The sequence below is a fragment of the Hipposideros armiger genome, unplaced genomic scaffold (genome assembly GCF_001890085.2).
Source record: "Hipposideros armiger isolate ML-2016 unplaced genomic scaffold, ASM189008v1 scaffold_752, whole genome shotgun sequence".
NCBI classification, from domain to species: Eukaryota; Metazoa; Chordata; class Mammalia; order Chiroptera; family Hipposideridae; genus Hipposideros; species Hipposideros armiger.
In genome coordinates this window covers 331,302-352,565 of record NW_017732102.1, presented here as the reverse complement: position 1 = coordinate 352,565, position 21,264 = coordinate 331,302, and the positions used below count along the sequence as shown (strand labels likewise).

The 21,264-nt window shown below is 42.0% G+C and overlaps 1 protein-coding gene across 5 annotated transcripts in view; it reads right to left on the bottom strand.

Annotated features, from left to right (window-relative positions):
* Positions 1-1,882: 1,882 nt before the first annotated feature.
* The window catches only part of KIZ (kizuna centrosomal protein), a 145,322-nt gene continuing 125,940 nt past the window's right edge, over positions 1,883-21,264 (bottom strand). For 3 of the 5 annotated variants that reach the window (XM_019628166.1, XM_019628167.1, XM_019628168.1), the window contains 4 exons: positions 18,453-18,557; positions 15,580-15,676; positions 3,573-3,616; positions 1,883-2,032 (listed from right to left, as the gene is read on the bottom strand). In XM_019628166.1, the coding sequence (XP_019483711.1) occupies positions 1,929-2,032; positions 3,573-3,616; positions 15,580-15,676; positions 18,453-18,557 (350 nt within the window). In that variant the 3' untranslated portion in view covers positions 1,883-1,928. Of the gene's footprint in view, positions 2,033-3,572; positions 3,617-15,579; positions 15,677-15,703; positions 16,172-18,452; positions 18,558-21,264 lie in introns of those variants that run through there. The other 2 variants (XM_019628170.1, XM_019628171.1) reach the window with 2 other exon arrangements.

The following is a 21,264-nucleotide window of genomic DNA, read 5'->3' as shown; positions in this document are numbered from 1 at the left end:
TTGGTCACATGGTTAAAGAGATGTCAGCCAGGTTTTTCCATTGTAATGTTACCACTTACCCCTTTTCATACTCTATTTTATAGAAAAGAGTCACTAAGTCCAGCCAACACTAAAAGTGGGGTGGGGAAGGAATTAAGCTCCACTTCCTGGGTCAGATGGTTGGAAGAAACTTAGTTCATCTGTTATTTTCCAGATGGGATATATAAACATCCAGAGAAATACTCTAGGTACTGTGCCTGTTGTCCTGGGACCCCAGTGGGCTTCACAATGGGATGGAGAGACTGGAGGATTTCCCTGCTAACTGGTTCCCATTGAGCGGTCACCTTTTGAGGTATAGCCAGACTGTTTTCCAAAGTTGCTGCACCATTTTACATCTCCACCAGCAGTGTGTGAGGAAATTGCTCCATATCCTCACCAACACTTGTATTACCTGTCTTTTTGTTTCTAGCTATTCCAGTGGGTGTAAAGATACCTAGTGGTATCTCACTGTAGCTTTGATTTGCATTTCTCTTATAGCTAATGATACTGAGCATCTTGTCATGTGCTTATTGGCCATTTGTATATCTCCTTTGAAGCAGAATCTATTCAGAACATTTGCTTTTTAAAAAAAATTGAGGAATTGGGGGAGGGGAACAGCCAAGTTGTCCTTCAGTCTTAGTTGTGGAGGGTGCAGGTAGCTCAGCTCCAAGTCCAGTCACCATCTGGCCGCCCACTGGCAGATCGTGGTCGCTCAGCTCAAGGTGCTGTGATCAATCTTAGTTGCGGGGGTGGGGAGTCAAACCCCAACTTTGTTGTTAGGAGCACATACTCTCACCAGCTGAGCCATCCTGCTGCCTGTTGGCAGCTCAGTGGCAGCTCAGCTTGGGCGCAGCTCACTGGCCTATGTGGGAATCAAACCAGTGACCCTGTTACTCAGAGCTCACACTCTTCACCAACTGAGCCACTTGGCCAGCCCCCTTTGCTCATCTTTAAACTGGGTTATTTGTCTTCTTATTGACTTATAAGAGTTCTCTATATATTCTGGATACAGGTTCCTTTTTGATTTGCATCAAAAATATGATTTGCAAACATTTTCTCCTATTCTTTTCACTTTCTTGATAGTGTCCTTTGCAATAAAAAGGTTTTAATCTTGGTATAGTTCAATTTATCTAGTTTTCTCTGTTGTCAGTACTTTTGGTGTCATATCAAAGAATCCATTGCCTAATGCAAGGTCACAAAGATTTACACCTATGTTTTCTTCTAAGAGTTTCATACTCTTACATTTAGGTCCTTAAACAATTTTGAGTTAATTTTGTATACAGTGTGAGGTAGGGATCCAACTTCATTCTTTTACATAAAACTATCCAGTTGTTCCAGCATCATTTGTTGCAAAGACCATATTTTCCCCATTGAATGGTCCTGGCACCCATGTCAAAAATTAACTGACCATAAAGGTTTATCTCTGGGTTATCAATTTTAGATTATATATAAATTAATATGTCATATAAATCAATATTATATATAAATCAATACACGTCTGTGCCAGTACCACACTGTCTTAATTACTGCAAGTTTTTAGTAAGTTTCAAAATTGGGAAGTGTGAGTACTCAGCTTTGTTTTTCTTTTTCAAGATTGTTTTGGCCATTCTGGGTACCTTCAATTTCCATATAAATTTTAGGATAAACTGGTCAATTTCTATAAAGAAGATAATTTGAATTTTGATGGGCATTGCATTCATCACTTTGCTTTTTGATAACACTGAAAAATGAACACAGTAGTTCATAATCATGTCATAAAATTTCACTGGAATAGCAATGTGGTCCTAAGTTTTCATACATGCATTAAATAATCAGAAAACTTAAAAGGACATATTTATTTTGGATATCACATGTGAAGACAGGGTTTCAGTTTGTTTAAAGACTTTATTTCCAACAGCTGTTATAGCTTATTAGTCATAAAAATTATCAAAATCATCAGTGGATGTGTTATAGTTTCTAGGACGTAAAGCAGCTTCAATTTCTGAGTTACTGTCATCAGACTCACCCCAGAAGGCTGGAAGAGAAAACCAGACAACTATTTAACATCTCAGCACTGATTAGCTTGGTTTAATCAGCCAAACTGGTTAATTGGAGCACTGGCCTACAAAAGGCCTACTAGGGATACCATGTGATGTATCTGACTAGGTATACCCAGAACGCATGTCAATACTGTACAAATTTACACATTTCACAATGTGTCCTATGCATTGTTACGGAAAACACTTTGCAGAATACTTTCTTTTCCCTTCTGTTGTGTCCAACTCTTCACTGTAAGATTGGGATTTAAAATCAGGATTAACATGGAAGCAGGGTTACCTGGGTGTTTTATCAGGCCTGATGCCACCTCACCTTAGCTGCCTCTCCACTTTGATCTCCCTTTGTTCTTCACAAGAGCAGAGAGGAGAAGGGAAGACATAGTAGAGGAATAGTAGTGAGGTTTACACTGACACAGGGAATGAGTATACATGGTTTACTTGGGATGTAATCCTGGGGCCATACCACAAAGGGAGAAAGTTATAGACTCTATCCTGTAGGTAATGGGAAGGCATTGGTAATACTTAACCAGGAAAGTAAGAAGGTTAAATGAGGTTTTAGATGCTGGTGGCCAGGTGGAGAACAGTCAGGAGTTGGGGAGGGGTTGGATGTGAGCAGTTGGAGTCTCCTGCAAGCGCCCTGTTATGTCTTTTCTTCCCTGCCTCCCCCCCACCAAAGATTTTATTGGGGAATTGGGGGAGGGGAACAGCCAAGTTGTCGTACAATCTTAGTTGTGGAGGGCACAGCAAGCTCAGCTCCAAGTCCAGTCGTGCCGCTCACCTCAAGGTTCTGTGTTCAATTAGTTGCGGTGGGCGTAGCCACCATCCAGTGTGGGAGTTGAACCAGCAGCCTCGTTGTTAAGAGAATGCGCTCTATCCTCTGAGCCACCCGGGTGGCAGCTCAGCTCAAGGTGTCGAGTTCAGTCTTTAGTTGTGGGCGGGCGTAGCCCACCATCTCGAACAGGCAACCTTGTTGTTAGGAGCACGTGCTCTTACCAGCTGAGCCATCCTGCCACCTGTTGGTAATTCAGTGGCAGTTCAGCTTGGGCGCAGCTCACTGGCCCATGTGGGAATTGAACAGGCAACGCTGTTGCTCAGAGCTTGCACTCTTGAGCAAGCTCTTAATCAACTGAGCCATTCGGCCAGCCCTTGTCATATCTTGAGCAGTAGGTACTTGTGGGGCATTAGCAGTGAGGATGGGGACAGAGGCAAGAAACATAGGTAGAATATATTGGTGTTGGTACTCAATTAGTTGTGGAGGTCAGGGTCCCCTCACTATTCATAATTGCAAATTAAAATGCTATGCCACTGTGGCCCATGGCACACATGTGTGCTCAGGTCACAGCCCTGTCACTGAAGCCCTTCGATCCACTGAGACTACATCAACCCAGAGGAAGCTGCAAGGGCTGCCCTTGTGATCATAGTCGTGCTTCATAGCCCTTACACAAGTAAGCAAATACACATCATGATTCTTTTGGTCAACACACAAAATGAAAATCTGTATCCTGTTATTTCTCTTACCTTTTGATTTTAAATTGGTAGGTAGTTTCTTTTTGTTTTCATGCCTGTAAAATAAAGAAATAACCTAAGTTCTAAGAAAAAGGAAAACCAGACTAATATTTTTACAATGAGCACCTTAGGGAGGAAGCACACGTTATTCACTGAAAGGCCAGAAATTGTACATTTACTCCCCAAGTTTTAAAAGGAAAAAGGAAATGCCAGGGCTGTTGAGGCCAGAGGTATTTGCTAATGCTTTGGTGAGATGGTCCCTATTGCAACAGCTGAATGCTGGCTCCACAGAGACCCAGTTGGACTCCGCTCTGTCCTGCATGTGCCATGGAGCACTGCACGCTGTGCTGCTGGAGAATGAGTGCACAAGAGTGGGCAGAGGACTGGTTTACCCTCAACAGTCTCTGGAAAACATTAATGTGTAAAGCTTAGCACTTGTAGACAAGCTAAAAGAGGAATACCTGAAGTGGGGAGTTCCAGATGTTAGGATGCAAGGAGAAGTTGGTGAGGAAGTTAAAACACTATCACCATTAAGCCAGTGATACCAATACTTAACAGTTTAACAAAGGAGTTAAAAATAAGCTCTCAGTTTCCTTAGTTAAAAATATGAACACAGGGCTGGCCGAGTGGCGCGTTGGTTAAGAACTGGCTTGGGACGCCAGAGGGCCCGGTTCGGATCCCACATATGAGGGCCAGTGACACTGCCCTCTACAGCTAAGATGCTGAACAACAGCTCGACCTGGAGCTGGGCTGCTGTGGGTCACCGGTGACAGCGTAGGCTGCAGTCCCCTGCTGCAGTGGGCTGCCATAAGCTACCATGTGTAGCCGGCAGCCAGCATGAGCGGCCAGCAGCCGCCGTGAGCAGCCGTCCAGAAGCCCGCGACTGATCTGCCTCGCCCGGGAAGAGCACAATGATGGTGCCAGCTTGGGCCAGTGAAGAAACATCCTCCACAACTAGACTGAAGAACAAAACAACAACAACTTGTCTGCTCCCCTTCCCCCGATTCCCCAGCGCTGTTCCCCTCCCCCAATTCTCCCCCCAAAAAAATCTAAAAAAAAATATTAACATGGTAGAGAAAAATGCAAGTATCTTGGACACCTATGTTTAGGTCTCCATGTATCACATACATAAAAATGCAGTCCACGGCACCTACTACCTAGCAGTCTGTTTACTAAAGCCAATATAACAAGAAATGGATCTATGGGATATGATGCCGTCTTAGCACTCCTTTTCAAGAGCTTTTGCAATTTTAATGAATTTAAAAGTCCCCTCTGAGAGCATATCATTCAATTTTTAAATTATACTTAAACTCTTTAAGGCTTATATTGATGAAGAATGAAAATTCAACCGAGTAAATTTGAAGATCTAATAATGGGCTTTATTGAACGACTCATGCATTGGGCAGCATCCCATTGTAGCAAGTAGGGAGAAGCCCCAAGAAGCTGTATGATGTGGAAGGCTTTTATAGGCAGAAACTGGGTCAGAAAAGAAAATTAGCAAAAGAAAAGAAAGGATTCTTTCAGGCAATGGTACCTTCCCTTAGGGAAAGGCGGTGTGTGTGTCTGATCAGGCAGATAGCCTTAGTTTACTTTGGAGGCCGGGATGGAGAGGACCTTCATGAAAGATTACCTCATGGGTACTAACCAGAAAATTCCAGACTGACTGATTAATATTACATTCTGGAGAAGGCTGAAACTGCAGTTAGGTCAGGTATTAAGTCTGGGTTCTGTGTCACGGGCTTTAACACAAGTGACTCCATTTTGGGCCTGTTTTCTCTTTAACAATACTGAATGGTCAAGGGAGATATTAAACAAGAAACTGTTACTTGTGTATGGCTTGTCATTTTGATTTATTTCCTTGTGTTTTTGCCAAAGTATTTGCTTGTATTTACATTTACAGATTATTTCATTAAAACAGATTCCATCCTTTTAGATGGGAAGAATGCTGAGAAGAGGACACAGACCCCAATATGCACCATTACTGTTCTTCTCAAGGCCAGGACTCTAGTCTTCTAGATGCAGGAAGCTCTGTGAATTCATTTTCTCCTTCCCATTGGGTCAAGTTAACCTATGGCTTAAAAATCTGCCTTTTGCCACAGTTGCCATAATTTACATTTTTTTTCCTCAGTAAAACAAGCTCCACTAAGGTATCATCTTCTAGGCTCAGTATTTGTCAATGCTCCCTTTAAACTTGGTGCCCATTTATTTGCTGTGACCCACTAGTAGCCTGTGGCCATTTCCCCATGACCATCCGAAAGGGTTCAGTTCTAACCGACAATCATGGAGATTGCCAGTAAGGTGTGCACTGACAGTGTGAGCCCGAAAGAATCCATCTTACAGAAAGCCCCACCCCACCCCCGCCACACACACACAGACAGACATTAAACACAACTGTGGGTTGTGTCTACTATTTATCCACCTCCCATTTCACAAATACAATGGGCTAGATGCTAGAGGGGAGAGGTAGATTATAAAAATGCTGGTAGGGCGCAAAAAGAGGCTCATTTGCCAGCTGTGGCCCAATGATAGGAGTCCTGTGTGGGAGAGGGGGAGAGCACCACTGGCTGGGAGAACTGAGTGCATGGGGTGGGTGATGGGGTGGCTGTGAAACCGGAGGCCAAATGAGTCGGGGGCTTGTGCTGCCTGTGCCGGTCAGCTAATAGACCAACACAGGAGCTGGGTCATAGAAGAAGCATTTATTATCAAAGCACCGGTGGTCTGAGAAGGCAGCAGGTTAACACCTCTAAAAACTGCCTTAACGTTCTCAGACCAGTTTGGGGTTTTTAAGGGAAAATCTGGGCATTCCTCCGTGATGTTTCCAGGGATCTGCATGGAGCCTCCCCATGGCCACATGATTCTATGGTGGAGTCAGCAACCGAGGAACAATGATGGGATTAGCCTGGTAGACCATTGAGATTGTGATCAATAAGCCTAGGGTATTAATCATAAGTTTCAGGGTAATTTTCTAAAACAGGGAACTGGGTGGGACAGCGGACATTCCCAGCTCAAGCTGCAGGGGTTGATCTATTGTTAAGCTATAGGTAGGTCAAGGAAAAGTGGGGCAGGGACATGGAGAGGCCTCTACTACTATGGGGGTGCCAACCTGGTCCTGTTTCAGCTGCAGGATCCCCGAGGAAGCAAGGAGCCTCCTAGAATCTGCTCTGAAAGGTGGAAAGGGTCTCATGGGCTGGGATGGGGGAACAGTGGGATGCAGTGGGATGTGGCCACTGGGAGCCCTTGTCAAGAGCAAGGGCATGGAGGCAGGCAAGCACAGGCCAGGTCCCCACAGCCTAGGCCACTTGTCTGAGCTCCAAAAACATGACCAGTGCTCGCTCACTAGCTCTACTTGGCTGCCTCCAAAGTGCCTCATGGTTAACACGCTGGTTCACCACCACACACAATATCCCTGCATGGGCCCCTCCTCTGCCAAACCAGGCCTCTTCCCCTGTCTCAGCCAATGGCACCCCAACCTTCTAGTTGCTCCCAAGCTCCTCTCCACTCCTCTGGCCTCCAACACCCAATCAGCTTCTAGGTCCTGCCAAGTTTACCACCTCCTGTAACAAGTGACCCTATACTTCTATTATGAGATTTAAACCTCTGATGTAATTTGATTTGACAGCATGGGTTGGCTTGGGACCTTCTGAAAGCTTTTTTTTTTCTTTTCTTTGTTTCCCTCCTGCCAAACCTTAATGATTCTGTTTACTGTACATGTACTATGCACATAGAACTATTGAAACACTAGTTTCAATAGTTCTGTTTATTTCAGGGGCAGCTAAGTGCTTGCCTGGCCAGGTGACTTGAGAGAGGTTTTTGCATTTGTATGGGATCCACTCCAGACCCTGAGGCAGACCAGTGTCTTCCCTTAATACTGGTATTTTGGAATAAACCTGTTTTTCTTTTCCACCAACCTCGCCTCTTGAGTTTTGGCTTCGGAGCGGTGAGCAGCTGGACCTCTTGCATGGTAACACTCCTACTTTCCAAAGTCCTCACTCTTTCCCTATGTTACCTTCTGGTCAACAAAACCAGCATCTCTGTTTTTTTTTTTTTACCTTTGTAACAGCTCTTAATTACTGACACCTCATCTATTTTTTTTCCCACTCAGCAGCAAGAGTTTTTGTTTGTTTTAAATTTTTTGGGGGGCCGGCCGAGTGGCGTGTTGGCTTGGGACTCCAGCTCTGAGCATGCAGCAGCCATACCTGTTTCAGCTCAGCTGGGTAACTTGGTACTCTGCACACAGTAGGTGCTCATTGAATATGTGTGGAATGAATGGATGAGCCTCACTAAGCACAGGGCCCTGCTTAAAGGCACTTGATTGTTAGTTGATGATACATTATTTGATTTGCATATTTCTACTTATGTGAGTTCATAATCAGGTTGTTCAAGATTCTTACCAGAAACATGTTTCTTTCAAGAAACGTGTTTCAGAACTAAATACATATAGCTCACTCACTTAGAAAGGTGGAACATGTTGCCAGGTGTTTTCAACTCTCTCCTTACACCTTAGAGATAATGATTTTTCCCTTTGGGAAACCATTTCTGCAAGTCAATATGACACTGCAATTCATGGTTGCTTTTTATTGTACACAATTCTTAGGAGCAACATATCTTTCTCTGGGTCACAACTAATGTGTAACGAAAGCTAAGACAAGTCCAAAGGGGATGGTGTGAGAACTTTCCTTGGAGTGCTGGATAGAGGCTACTTGTTTAGCTACTACCATAAATGAGAGAAAAACAAATACAAATTCATTTCTGAAAGCATAACAAATGCAAGAGTTAAAGCTACAGGCCAAGGGTTATAGTCACCATACTCCATAGTATGTGCTGGGAACCTGCCTAATCTTCCCTGAGAACGTGAAAGTAACATTTCCATCTTGTAAGGTTGGCAAAGGGTTGTTGTGAAGAGCCAGAGAGTAAATGGTTCAGGTGGTGTGGACACTATGGTCTCTGTCACAACTACTCAATTGTGTGGCTGCAGCACAAAAATGGCCGTGGACAATATGTAAATGAATGGACATGGCTATACTACAGTGAAACTTCATTTAGAGACATGGAAATTTGAATTTCATATAACTTTCAGGTGTCCTGCAACATTCTTCTTTGGATTTTTCTCAACCATTTAAAACTGTAAAAACTACTCTTAGCCTGCAGGCTGCAGAGAAACAGATAGTGACCTGGACTTGGCCCCAGGACCGCAGTTTGCTGACCCAGCTGTAAAGCAGGGCCAACACGTGCGGCACTGGCAGCAAACCAGAGCACCTGACTTCCCCTGCACGGTCTCTCATGGGTAACTCTTGGAATGCAAGATAGCAGACTTGGTATTTTTTCCCCTAGAAGTTCAGAATTAGACTGAAGGCCCTACTTCAAAATAAACCATTTTCAGGTAAGACACCAAAGACAACTGATTAAATTGTGACCATGTTCCACCGGCCTCATATTATAATGGGACAATGATCTCTGTAGAATTTTCCAGTTTGGTAATTCCCTCCTCCCCCTGACCCCCAGCTGTATAGTGACACCATATACCAACCAGGGAGATGCTCAATTGTTAACATTTTGCCACATTGGCTGTATCACATATCTTCCCTTTGTCTATCCTTCAAGCCATCTTATTTTTTGATGCATTTCAGTAATTGTTTATAAATTCCCCTGTTATTGATAAACCAAATTAGGACAACTCTAATAAAAGTCATTTTTGTTCTCATCCTTGCTAAACTTAAGAAGCTAAGGTCGGCCAGGGTCTTAGAATAGGTTTTGGTTTAAGCATCGCACCTAGCACAGAGTGAACAGCTACACATGTAATCATGATGACAAAGGCTACTAAAGAAAACAGTCAAAATTATGTATCAACTGTTCATTTTATATGAGCAAAAGGCTAATATCACTAGAAATGGTCAGCATAAACACAAAATTAGATGGCAAGGGAATCTCCAAGTATTAAGTTTTGCTTTGTGGTACCAGCAAGTAGAAACAAAACGAAACCTGAAAAACCTATGGGTTTCTAAGAAACCCATTATTAAATTATAGCAGAGTATCAATCCAGCGCCTTCACTATATGAATGGTGGAGCCCAGAGAATTTGAGGGATGTGTCCCAAGACATAGAGTCAGCTGGTGGTGGGGCAAAAGTAGAACAAAACATTTTTCCCAGCATACAAAATGCACAAATTGCAAACCTGTGTCTCCACAGGGCCTCATGAGAGGCGGGAAAACAACAGGGTGGAGAAAACCCAGGTGGGTGGGAACAACTGGACCCTGTCCCAGTGTGTGACTGCTTGTGGGAATTGCTTTCAGAAGCCTGCTTCTTGAGAGCCTGCATACAGCAGGCTTTAGGAAGCAGCACAGCTGCACTGTCAAGGCATTTGGATGAACAAGGACATGTGCTTGTTTTGGTTTTGTGGGTTCTAAGTGGAGGTGATGAGTACTCAAGCACAGGGGGGCAAGGTGTGGGGATAAACTAAGAGGAAACAGGCCCAAGATACATGAAGTTTCTTCCTTGAGAGCCTGATGAGTGGGAGCACTCGGGATGGGGAAGAGACAGGCAGACTGCCTCTGCCAGGCTGTCCACAAGTGGGTGGGCAGAGCATCTAGTCTGCAGTGGTTTGTTTCTTCATCTATCCATCCATTCACTCAGTCACTCAGTCACTCACTCCCTCAGCAAGTATCTTATAGATAACACGGCATCAAGCTCTGTGCTAGCGCTGTAGCAGAAAACAAGACATGCTTGATCTCTGCCCATGGGGATCTTATGCTTTAGTGGGGCGAAGACACCAAAATAACAACTGTGACACAGGCCAAAAAGGGAAACTGCGGGTGGCCTGAGAACTGATGGCAGCAGGATTGGGGGGTAACATTTCAGGCCCCCAACATGTGCCAAGAGCCCATAAGCCTTCATCAAATTCAGAGCCAGGAGCTAGACACTGGATGTAATCTAAGAAAGGATATAATCTAAGTTGACTGCAACAGTCTCCCTTAGAAAACGTGTGTGTGCACATGCCTCTCCCTCTCCTACACACTCATCAGATAACCTTATGGAATGCATGATTCTGCAGCTTGGGTATACGATGACACATAGAGGTGAGGGCAATTGTGCAACTGACTTTTATAAAGAAAAACGCTTGCGTAATATTGGAGCTATATATTGATGATCACTCGCTCAGAAAATCCAATGGTTATTGAGCACTGGTGATTGGGAAAAGGTCCCCAAACCCCAGAAAGGAGCTCATAGTAGGGAGAGGGTACTGGTAAATGGCTTCTATCCCTGTGCTACAGATGATGATAGAAATAGCCACAGGGCCACAGGAAGGGCATCTTGTATGGCCAGAGCCTCTGCTTAGGAAACTTTCAGAAGGTTATAAATTAAGCCTTGATAATCTTGTAGGCATCAGCCATGTGAAAGAATAAAACAGCAGGGCCGGCCGAGTGGTGCATCGATTAAGGGTTGGCTTGGGACGCCAGCTTTGAGCAGCAGGGCCCCGGTTCGGATCCCACATTGAGGGTCAGTGACGCTGCGCCCTCTACAGCTAAGATGATGAACAACAGCTTGACCTGGAGCTGGACTGCCGTGAGTCGCCGCGATGGCATAGGCTGCAGTGGGGCTGGTTGGCAGCTGGCGTGCCATTTCGTGAGCTGCTCAGCTGCCGTGAGCGGCCGTCCAATGGTCGGCGAGTGACTGCCTCAACCAGGAAGAGCGCAATGATAATACCAACATGGGCCCGTGAAGCGACGTCCTCCACAACTAGACTGAAGAACAAAAGGACAGCAACTTGTCTGTTCCTCTTCCCCGATTCCCCAACACTGTTCCCTTCCCCAATTCCCCCAATAAAATCTTTTTTTTTTTAAAGAGTAGAACAGCAGCATTCCAGCAAAAGAGCAGGAATAAAAGCCAGCACACATGACACAGCATGTTGTATGAGGACATGACATGTGGTTGTCCAGTGAGCACAGGGACCTGGGGGAGCAGGCTGGAAGGGCAAAGTGTAGGCCTCGCAGTGCTTGAGGGGTACAGGCAACAGGAACTCCTGACTGGCAGCAGCAGAGGTAAAACAGTCAGGCTAGGGTGTCAGCTGCTCATTTTTGCCTATAGGGAGGAAGAATTTGGAAAATAATAGACCTGGGGGATGCCCTAATGTTAGTAACACAATGCCTCTCAACCTCATGGTTAATACACACACACACACACACACACACACACACACACACAAATATATATATACATTTAAAGGAAAAAATACCCACTGCCCACTAACATTACCCAAGTTATTGTGAGACTCTGAGGCCATGTCAGTGGAGTTTGGCAATGAGGCTCTGAGGGTCCTGCCAAGAACAGGGTCTATGGTGTTAGGGACAATGAAGAAGTCCTCCACCAGGAAATGTCCTTCTAGGGCCTTATAATAAGCTTCAAAATAACTAACTGATGAGAATTTGTGGTCTTCAGACTGAATTTTAGAATTTTTAGTGATTTTGACTGCTAGTTAAAATCTGCATTAAAATGTCTCATATAGCATCTTCAGCTGGTATTTTCTTCCAAATAGACATGTTTTTGGAAAACAGAAGTCAAAAAAATTATCCAGAAAGAAAAAAAATCCCAATGAGTGTGCCAACAAATCTCTATTGATTTAAAATTTTAGAGGCCAACTAAAGTCTGAGACCGGTTTAATTCGACAAAGTCTGAGCGCCCCCTGATGGTAAACCAGGGTCCCTACAGCAGATGCTTTTTCTTTTTAGCTGCCTGGAGTCAACTTGTTAACCCCTTCGCTTCAGCTAATCAAGCAAGTGATTGTTCTTTGGTGCTCTGTGTAGAAAGAAAATAAAGTACGCTACCTTATGATGAAAAGCATGTCGAATATTTAGGAAGCTGCTAATTTAGTAGAATTTAAGGAGAATGAAGATTTGCTAAACCAGAGATGGAAATGGGGGCTTTCATATGAGAACCTAAAGGATTTCCAGGAAAACCTCATTTTTATTTCATTGTGATCTTCACCTCATCCCAGGGGGAAATGGCACAGTGACCGGGCAAGAAGAGAGACCATGGTCCCACTGGAGCATCAGCTGCAGCCTGGCGCCCTCCGCTGGCCGCTCCCATGGCTACAGGGCTGGCACAGAATGCCACCCACTGCGGCCCTGTCAGGGTGCGGTGGCTGGGTGACCTCTGCTACCCCCCCCCCCCACCCCCAGGCAATTATGTTTTAAACACACATTCTTTTCTTTTGGTAAAACGTTATCTCGATTCAACAAGTAAACTGAAGTTACACGACAGGCTGTTAAAATATATTCTCCATTGAATAAATAGATCCAGGAGAGTGAAAACCGCTTCCTGGGGAAGGTAAAGCGAAACAATGTTTGCAGAGGAGAGGAAGCTCTGGCATGCACCCCTGAACAAAAGGGAACAAGTGGTCTTTACTTGGAGAACGGCTTCCTATTAGGACTCACTCCTTCATATATTATGCCTTTCATCCCCACTCAACCACAAAATGATTTTGCTGAAGCAAATACAATGGTAGAAAAAGATTTACACTGAAAGAATCTTTAATAATAAACTGTTGCGGATCTGCCTACTTGCCCGTGATTTATAATACAATAAACATCGGATTCTATTACGGCTTATACACTGAAGCTGCTGCTCTGAAAAATAGAATATGAAAGCATCCGGACCCCACCACCATCACAATGAAATGAGCATGTATAAATGTGCTAAGAGTATCTCTTTGCATCTTTTATAGCTTGTGTGTATTAATCTGTAACGCTTATTAAGAAAGTCATTGCTATGCAAAGCAGCACCCAATCCCTTTCTCTGGCTTTTCAACAGAGTGCACTGTTTAGCCAATAGGACGGACCCTCTGGCCCTCATTCTGCATTCATCGCAGGCAACATTTGCACAATGTATCTCTCAAAGGCGGCTGAAAAGAAGACCTTAATACTCATGTAAACAACTGCAAACCAATTACTTAATGAATCAGGCCCACACATAATGAGGTGCAGACAAAGAGCTATAAATGTATTTTTGCACCCAAGCCGCTGCTTTAAAGTAAAATCCCTCAGCTGTAGTTTGGGCTTAACTAGCACATCATAATTATTGTCTCTAGGACATCAGAGGAAGCCTTTTTTTTTTTTTAAGGTCCAGCAGGGTGGTTTTTTTTTTTTTTTAGGTTTCTCATCAGCTCACTGACAACACAGAGCAAAGAAGAATTTTTAAAAGTGCTACAGCAGCACTGCACTGTTATGTTTATTCTCAAGTACTGGGTTTCGAGACCACTTGTAAAAGCAATAAAGCACGAGGAGTGACTGCAGTAAGTGGGATCCTTAAATGTAAGCCTCTAAGAAATTTCAGGGAATCCAGGCACAAACAGCAAAACCAGAGCTCTCCAAAGCCCACTGTGGCGTATTAACAATGCCAAACCCACCACAAGAACAAAACCAGAAAAACCGAAACCCGCTATTCTGTGCCCAGACCTTTTCCTCACTGGATTATTATCAAGTGTCTAGAACGAAGGGTTCCTTGAAGACTTATTTTTTTTTTCTTAAAGAACATGATGAGATTACTTGTAATTTATTTAGGAAATTAATTTCATGCAGAAACAACACTAACAACAAAAGGCCCCTGCCTCAAATGGAAGGGGAAAAAAGTTTGATTTTTATAATGAAATACAGATGCAAGATATGATCAGGCTGAGAAAATGTCCTACAGAATCCAACTGCTTTCTAAATGTATTTAAAAATTTAAGAATTGGGGTTTTTAATGCCTCTAAAATATAATGGAAACAAACATTTCTAACTATCTTTAAAAACTAAATGTATGTATTATTAAGCCAAATGTTAACATTAAGCCCTGAAAACTACCTGCAGAATTTATTATCTTTTAAAATTTATTTTAAAAGCCCTAGAATTTAAATTTATAGTATAATCATAAAAATATAATACTTTAATATTTAATACTCTTATTGTCCCATAGTTTGTTATCTCTCACTTCCCTCAAAAACATGGAATAAAAACCAGGTATTAAAGATAATAATTTCCGATAAAATTGAACTTATCAGATTTCTAAAAGCAAGAATTCAACTTCAGAAAATCAAAATTTATTTTAATATATTCCAGGTCCTAAAAATATGGTGATTTTTTAATTTGATGAAAATATAAATAAAAATAGGATTTTTTAATTAAAAAAATATATATCTAGATCAAATCATTTTCTCTTATAAGATACTAGAAATGTAAAGTTATGGTTTTAAAATTTTATTGGGGGTAAGCAGTTAATTCAAATGTAATGCAATTACCTAAAGGACAACTTTTTAATGAGAAATGTTATCACAAAGGGAAACTTGTGCTGTTTTAAATGGTATTTATCCCAAAGCAAAAATACAGGTATTTTATCAGACGACTGCTTCTATTCTTCCTAAGTGACTCATTGCCATTGACATGATTAGTGTTTTCTGTTGATGACAAATCTAGCATACAACTCACTTATCATTGTTTGAAAAACTTATAAGAAGTGCTACAGTTTAACAAATGTGAAAAAGTAAATTTTGTTCTTTATGGAAAATAAGCTGGAAAGTGTCAGAAAAGGAAAGTATAATCTAGCCCAAATACTTAGTAAAAAAAGAGGAGTACAAAAACAAATATCCAGCAACTGCTAGTATATATATCAACCATCTCAGAAAGAAGAAACAGGCCACTTTATTTCCTTTAAGGTCTGATGTTTTCTCCCTGCCCTTTTCCAGCACCCTCCATTGTGTGGTCTCTAAGCAGCCCTACTGCGAGCAGCTGTAGACGCTAATTTGTGGTTCACTGAGGTGTCAATTGAGTCTTAAACCAAGGAAACAACAGCTGCAAAACAATACTTGGCTCTGGTGCAAATATTTTCAAAGTAGACTGAAGTTTCAACTGTTATTTCAGATAAACAAAAACCCAAACCATAACCTTCCATCAAGTCACACAACAAAATAATATGCAGCCAGAGTTTGATTCATTGCATAGTGACATTTCTCATCTTGTTGCCACTATTCAGAAAGGCTTTCGCGACTTTACCTTGACAAAGGACTTCCTTGGCTAGATGAAAAACTAGCTTCTGAAGCGATTTTGTTAGTTGTCTTTGTCTTGAATGTACCGCTGCCAATGTTCAAACCTGTGACAAGCACAAATGCAGAGAGGGAGCATTAGCCACCAAGCAGCAATGGATGCAATGAAGAAAGAAGGGACCTCACAATCACTTTGGTAAAACAAATGTCAACAGAGGAAGATGCTGTTCAAGCCACAAAAAGCAAGGGAGCATCTAAGGCAAGGAATCATATGTTGGCGGAATACTGAAAAGAAGTAGGGGGTTTTCCAGTGATACATACACAGAAGCCACAAAAAGTAAAAAATAAAGTCATTCAAAGAGCACCATTTTAAATGGCTAAGATGCGAGTATGAGCACATGGGTCTGTACTGTGGCATCAAACTGAATAATTCACATTGTTATAACACACAAGCAGCGATGGCTCACCAAGATATCGGATGCTAGGAACTAGGTCTCACAAATAACTGACACCACTGCATGACAGCTGCCCACACCACTCACCTTTCAGTTCCTCTGCCAAATCCTCTCTTTTTTCATCTCGCAGAGGAGAATGAATCTCCACTGAAAACCATCAAGGACACTCTTTAACCAGCCTGAAAAGGTTGATGGGGAAGATGCGCAATCCACCTCTTTCCCTGGAGCTGGGGGAACTGGGCTGTCCCCGCAATGCTCCCAGCTTGCAGGTCAATCCCTGACATCTGCCTCCTGGGTGTTCTCAGCCTTGGACATGTCTATTACAAGTCTGATTCTTAAATGACAGTTGCCCAAGATCATAGACAGAGGGCATCTCAGCAGAAGACATTTACTGAGTTTCTCACCTGTAACCTGCTTGCCTGCATGTAACCTCTGCAGCAGAGCGATTCTTTTAATAATGTGTCCATGTTCAGCCTAAATAGGGTCTGCACAGGACAAGGTCATTTCAGACATGAAAACAGAGGCACAAGGTTTAAGTGGCTTTCCTTAGAGACAGGTCCAGAGACAAAGACCTAAGACATCTGATGTAGAAAGTAACTGGAACATGTGCTGCTTCTTCAATAGCTCGATTTGGGGGTGGCTACTGAGTTTAGAGCGTATGTCCCCACCACTACCTGCAACAGTGCTGTGGAGTTTAACATGGGGTACCTGTCTTCCATTTCCCTCTGCCCTCCCAGCCTACTTCCTGCTTCTCTTTGGGGCTCAGATAAATTCCTAGGATCAGAGTGAGAATGAGAATGAAATGTAATGCATGACCAAATATAAAATAAATACCAGGGCAGTATTTAACTATTATACAATGACAGCCAGCACTATCAGAAGCACTTCTAAGATCTCAATGCTGGAAAACTTGGACTCTTGTAGAGCACACAGTTTAATTCTAAGTGTAGAGTGAGAAACTGAATCTAGGGGTACTTTACTATACAACCTATAAAACATCAATCACTTCACTTACAAATAAATTGACAAAAATGTTAATTATTATTATATTAATAGTACTATAATTTTTGATACACATTTAAGGGACTACAACTTATGTCAAATTTACTCATTCTTTGAACCTGTCCAATTAACTATCGAAAGAATACTTACCAAAAACAAATTGTGGAGTTACCTTTCAAATAATGCATGTCTGCTAAGCAGCTATAATGCTCTGAAAGAGGCATTGCTCTCTTGGGGCCTCATATGTAAAATGAGGGGGTTGAATAAATACTTTCTAAGATCCTTCTGGATTCTAATTCTGTGACTCAAATGTGAAGAAGGTGATGAAAAGCAAACAGTTAAGGGTTCACAAGTAGTCTCTCTCCAAAGTGATGAAGACCTCCATTGAGGCAGAGGCCCTGTTTTATTCCTCAACAAACTACAATGTCTCATGTTTGCAGAATTCAAATAACTACCACCAACATGGCCAGCCCTCCCCAGAGGCTTTTCTCTAACATGCGGAGTGTGGGGTATTTAACCTGTAGTGGCTCACTGAATCCTCAAAGCAACCTAAATAACTGAATTTTGCAGCAACCGATTCTAACACTAATATTATCTAGGAAACAGCTCTCCAAAGACAAGTCTGATGCACCATAAGTATGTCCCTCAAAAAAATGTTTGTCTGGTGAATACATCTTTGAGACCACTGGGAAATCTAAATATGGACAGGGAATTACGTAATATTAAGAAATCATTGTTTATTCTGATAGGTAAAATTAGTGCCATAATGCATGGTGGTTTACATAAAAAATAAGTGTTAAAGCGTACTTCCTTCTGTATTAATCCATTTACTTTCACAAAGGGAGTTGAGGTGATTTCTACTTAAAAAAAGGTGTAAAAAAATAAAAACCACTGGAAATAATAAAAATAAAATAATAAAGTATAAGAAATCAGAGAAAATTACAATTAAAATAAAAATCCTAGATCAAAGGAACTATATTTAAGCTTAAAGTTAGCTTTTACTGGGATTTAGACTTTTCATCTAAAGAACCCCCAAATCCCACAACATTCTGGTGAGGGAGGGTAGCCTAGGATGACACTCTCCACTGATGATTAAGAAACTGGAAGATGTGGGAAGAGAAGGAATTTGGGGTGTCTCTGTGGTACTTAGTGACAAGTTACTATCATGATATGCTCGGTAGAATCCAAGGGTCTGAAGGGACCATCACCATGAGGGGCCAGCATATATCCAGGAGGGAAGACTTCCAAACTCATGTTTGTTAAGGGTTGAAAAAGTACTACTAGCTTATTTTGACCCATTTACATTTGTTACAAAGTAAACTCAAGAAACCTTTAAAGGATGACCATTCTTTCCTGAATACAGCACTGGCAACTGCCCTGGGTCTCCTAGGCACTGATTTTGAGTACTGAATCCACCCTTGCTTACCTGACAGTTGTGATGCAGCAGCATCCATCTTTTGGAATCTGCCTTCAGTTTGATTTGTATCATCCTGAAGGGTAGACTGCTTCAGCAACTGGTAGGCTTTTGTTTCTACAGATTAAAAAAAGGCATATAACTGGATATCCACATGCAAAAGAATGAAGTTGGACCCTTACCTTATATCACACTGAAAAATCAACTCAAAATCATTAAAAACAAATTTAAGACCTAAAACTATTAAATTCCTAGAAGAAAACATAGGATAAAAGCTTCAGGACAGAGAATTTGGCAATGATTTCTTAGATGACCAAAAGTATAGTCAACAAAATAAAAAACAGACAAATAGGTCTACATCAAACTTTAAAACTTTTGCATGTTAAAGGAAACAATTAATAGAGTGAAAAGGCAACCCTATGCAATGAGAAAATAATTGAAATCATGTATTTGATAAGGGGTTAATATCCACAATATACAAAGAACTTCCATAACTTGACAACAAAAACCAGAAACAAATAACCTGATTAAAAAATGGGCAAAGGATTTGAATAGACATTTCTCCAAAGAAGACATATAAATGGCCAACAAGCACATAGAAAGATGCTCAAAACCACTGTCGTTAAGAGAAGTGCAAATCACAACTACAATGAGATAACACCTCATATCCATCAGGTTGGCTACTATAAAAAAAATAGAAAATCGCAAGTGTTGTTGAGGATGTGAATAAGTTGGAACCCTTGTACGCAGTTAGTTGGAATGTTAAGTGGTGCAGCCACTATGGAAAATAGTATGGAGCTTCCTCAACAAATTAAAAGTAGAATTACCACATGATCTAGCAATCCTACTTCCGGTTATATATATCCACAAAAATTGAAAACAGGATCTCAAGAAGTTATTGGCACACCTGTTCATCACGACATTTACTCACAATAGCCAAGAGGTGGAAGCAACCCAAATGTCCATCAATAGCTAAATGGACAAAGAAAATTTGGCACATACATACAAGGGAATATTATGCAGCCTTAAAAGAGAAGGGAATCCCATTACATACTACAGCATGAATAAACCCTAAAGACATTATGGTAAGTGAAATAAGCCAGTCACAAGAGGCCAAATACTGTATGATTCTACTCACGTGAAGTATCAAAAGTGGTTACAATCATAGAAACAAAACATGGAAAGGTGATTACTAAGGGCTGGAGAGAAGGGGGAGGAGTATTAGTGTTTAGTGGGTAAAGTACTTCAGTATTACAATATGAAAAAGTTCTAGAGATCTACTGTACACCACTGAACTGTATATATAAAAATGGTTAAGATGGTAAATTCAATGTGATGTATTTTTTACAAAATTAAAAAAAAGTAGAGTGACCAGATATCCCAACTGGTCCCTGACAATTTAGATTTATGTCTGTTGTCCCTGTATAATTATTAATGGAATCTTCTTTTGTTATCAAAAGTTTCCTAGTTTAGATAATAGGTTATATGGTCATCCTACTTAAAAGACACATGAACCAAATGCACTGCAATGGCATAGTTTGGCTACTGATTAAAAAAACAACAACTTGGGCCGGCCGAGTGGCGCGATGGTTAAGAACTCGCTTGGGATGCCAGAGGGCCCCGGTTCGGATCCCACATATGAGGGCCAGTGACACTGCCCTCCACAGCTAAGATGCTGAACAACAGCTCAAACTGGAGCTGGGCTGCTGTGAGTAGCCGGCGACGGCGTAGGCTGCAGCCCCTTTGGCAGTGGGTTGCCATGGGCTACCGTGTGTAGCCAGCAGCCAGCATGAGCGGCCAACAGCTGCAGTGAGTGGCCGTCCAGAAGCCGGCGACTGATCTGCCTCGCCAGGGAAGAGCGCAATGACGGTGCCAACTTGGGCCAGTGAAGCAACATCCTCCACAACTAGATTGAAGAACAAAAATGACAGCAACTTGTATGTTCCCCTTCCCCCAGTTCCCCAGCACTGTTCCCATCCCCCCAATTCCCCAATAAAAATCTTTAAAAAAAAAAACAACTTTAAAAAATATTTGAACACTGATTGGATATTTGATGATATTGATAAATCATTATTAATTGTTTTAGGTGTGAAAAAATACACAGAAATACTGAATTTTCTACTACCTAGAGAGAAGGTTCTTAAATTCTTCCTACAATGTTAATACTTTTCAGATGCATGCAAATTACTTTTTTGAACTGTCCCTTTTCAGCTATTCTGAAAATAAACAATTTATAGTTGAATCCAGTTTTCAAGACTCAAAGACAAGTTGTATAAGTTTATTTGAGGTAGCCAAATTCCAGTCATTATTTTGAGTGGGTCTGTGGATAGGTTCAATTCATAGTAAAATGTGTTCTCTCCACTCCAAGCCTTGCAGAAGCCACTACAGGAATGAATCAGAAGAAAGCACTGAATTCCTTGATTGGTCATCTGGTAGTACTTTGGAGCACTCCCTGCTCTGGCTCTCAAGTTCTCACATTTGAGTGTGGGATTTCTAAGCTGTGTGAATGGCAGGAGGGCCAGGAAGATTAGTAGTAACAGCAGGTTGCACTCAGAGACCCAGAGCCTAGCCTTGTGTGGGGAGACAGCATTTGCAGGAAGCAAAGCCAGGTGTCCTAGAGGTATCAGCAGCAGCCTGGACTTGGCTCGGATCCACAGCCCCCAGCCCTGAAGGACTTCTGGTAGCATCTGCTGTAAGTTAAGGTGGGGAAGACTGTTGGGAAAAACAATAAATAAAGATCATGTAAAGGATCCAGATAACACAACTTTCTCCATTACCTCAAGTCTCAAGGATACCTGGATGAAAGGGAAGATGGAAAATTAGA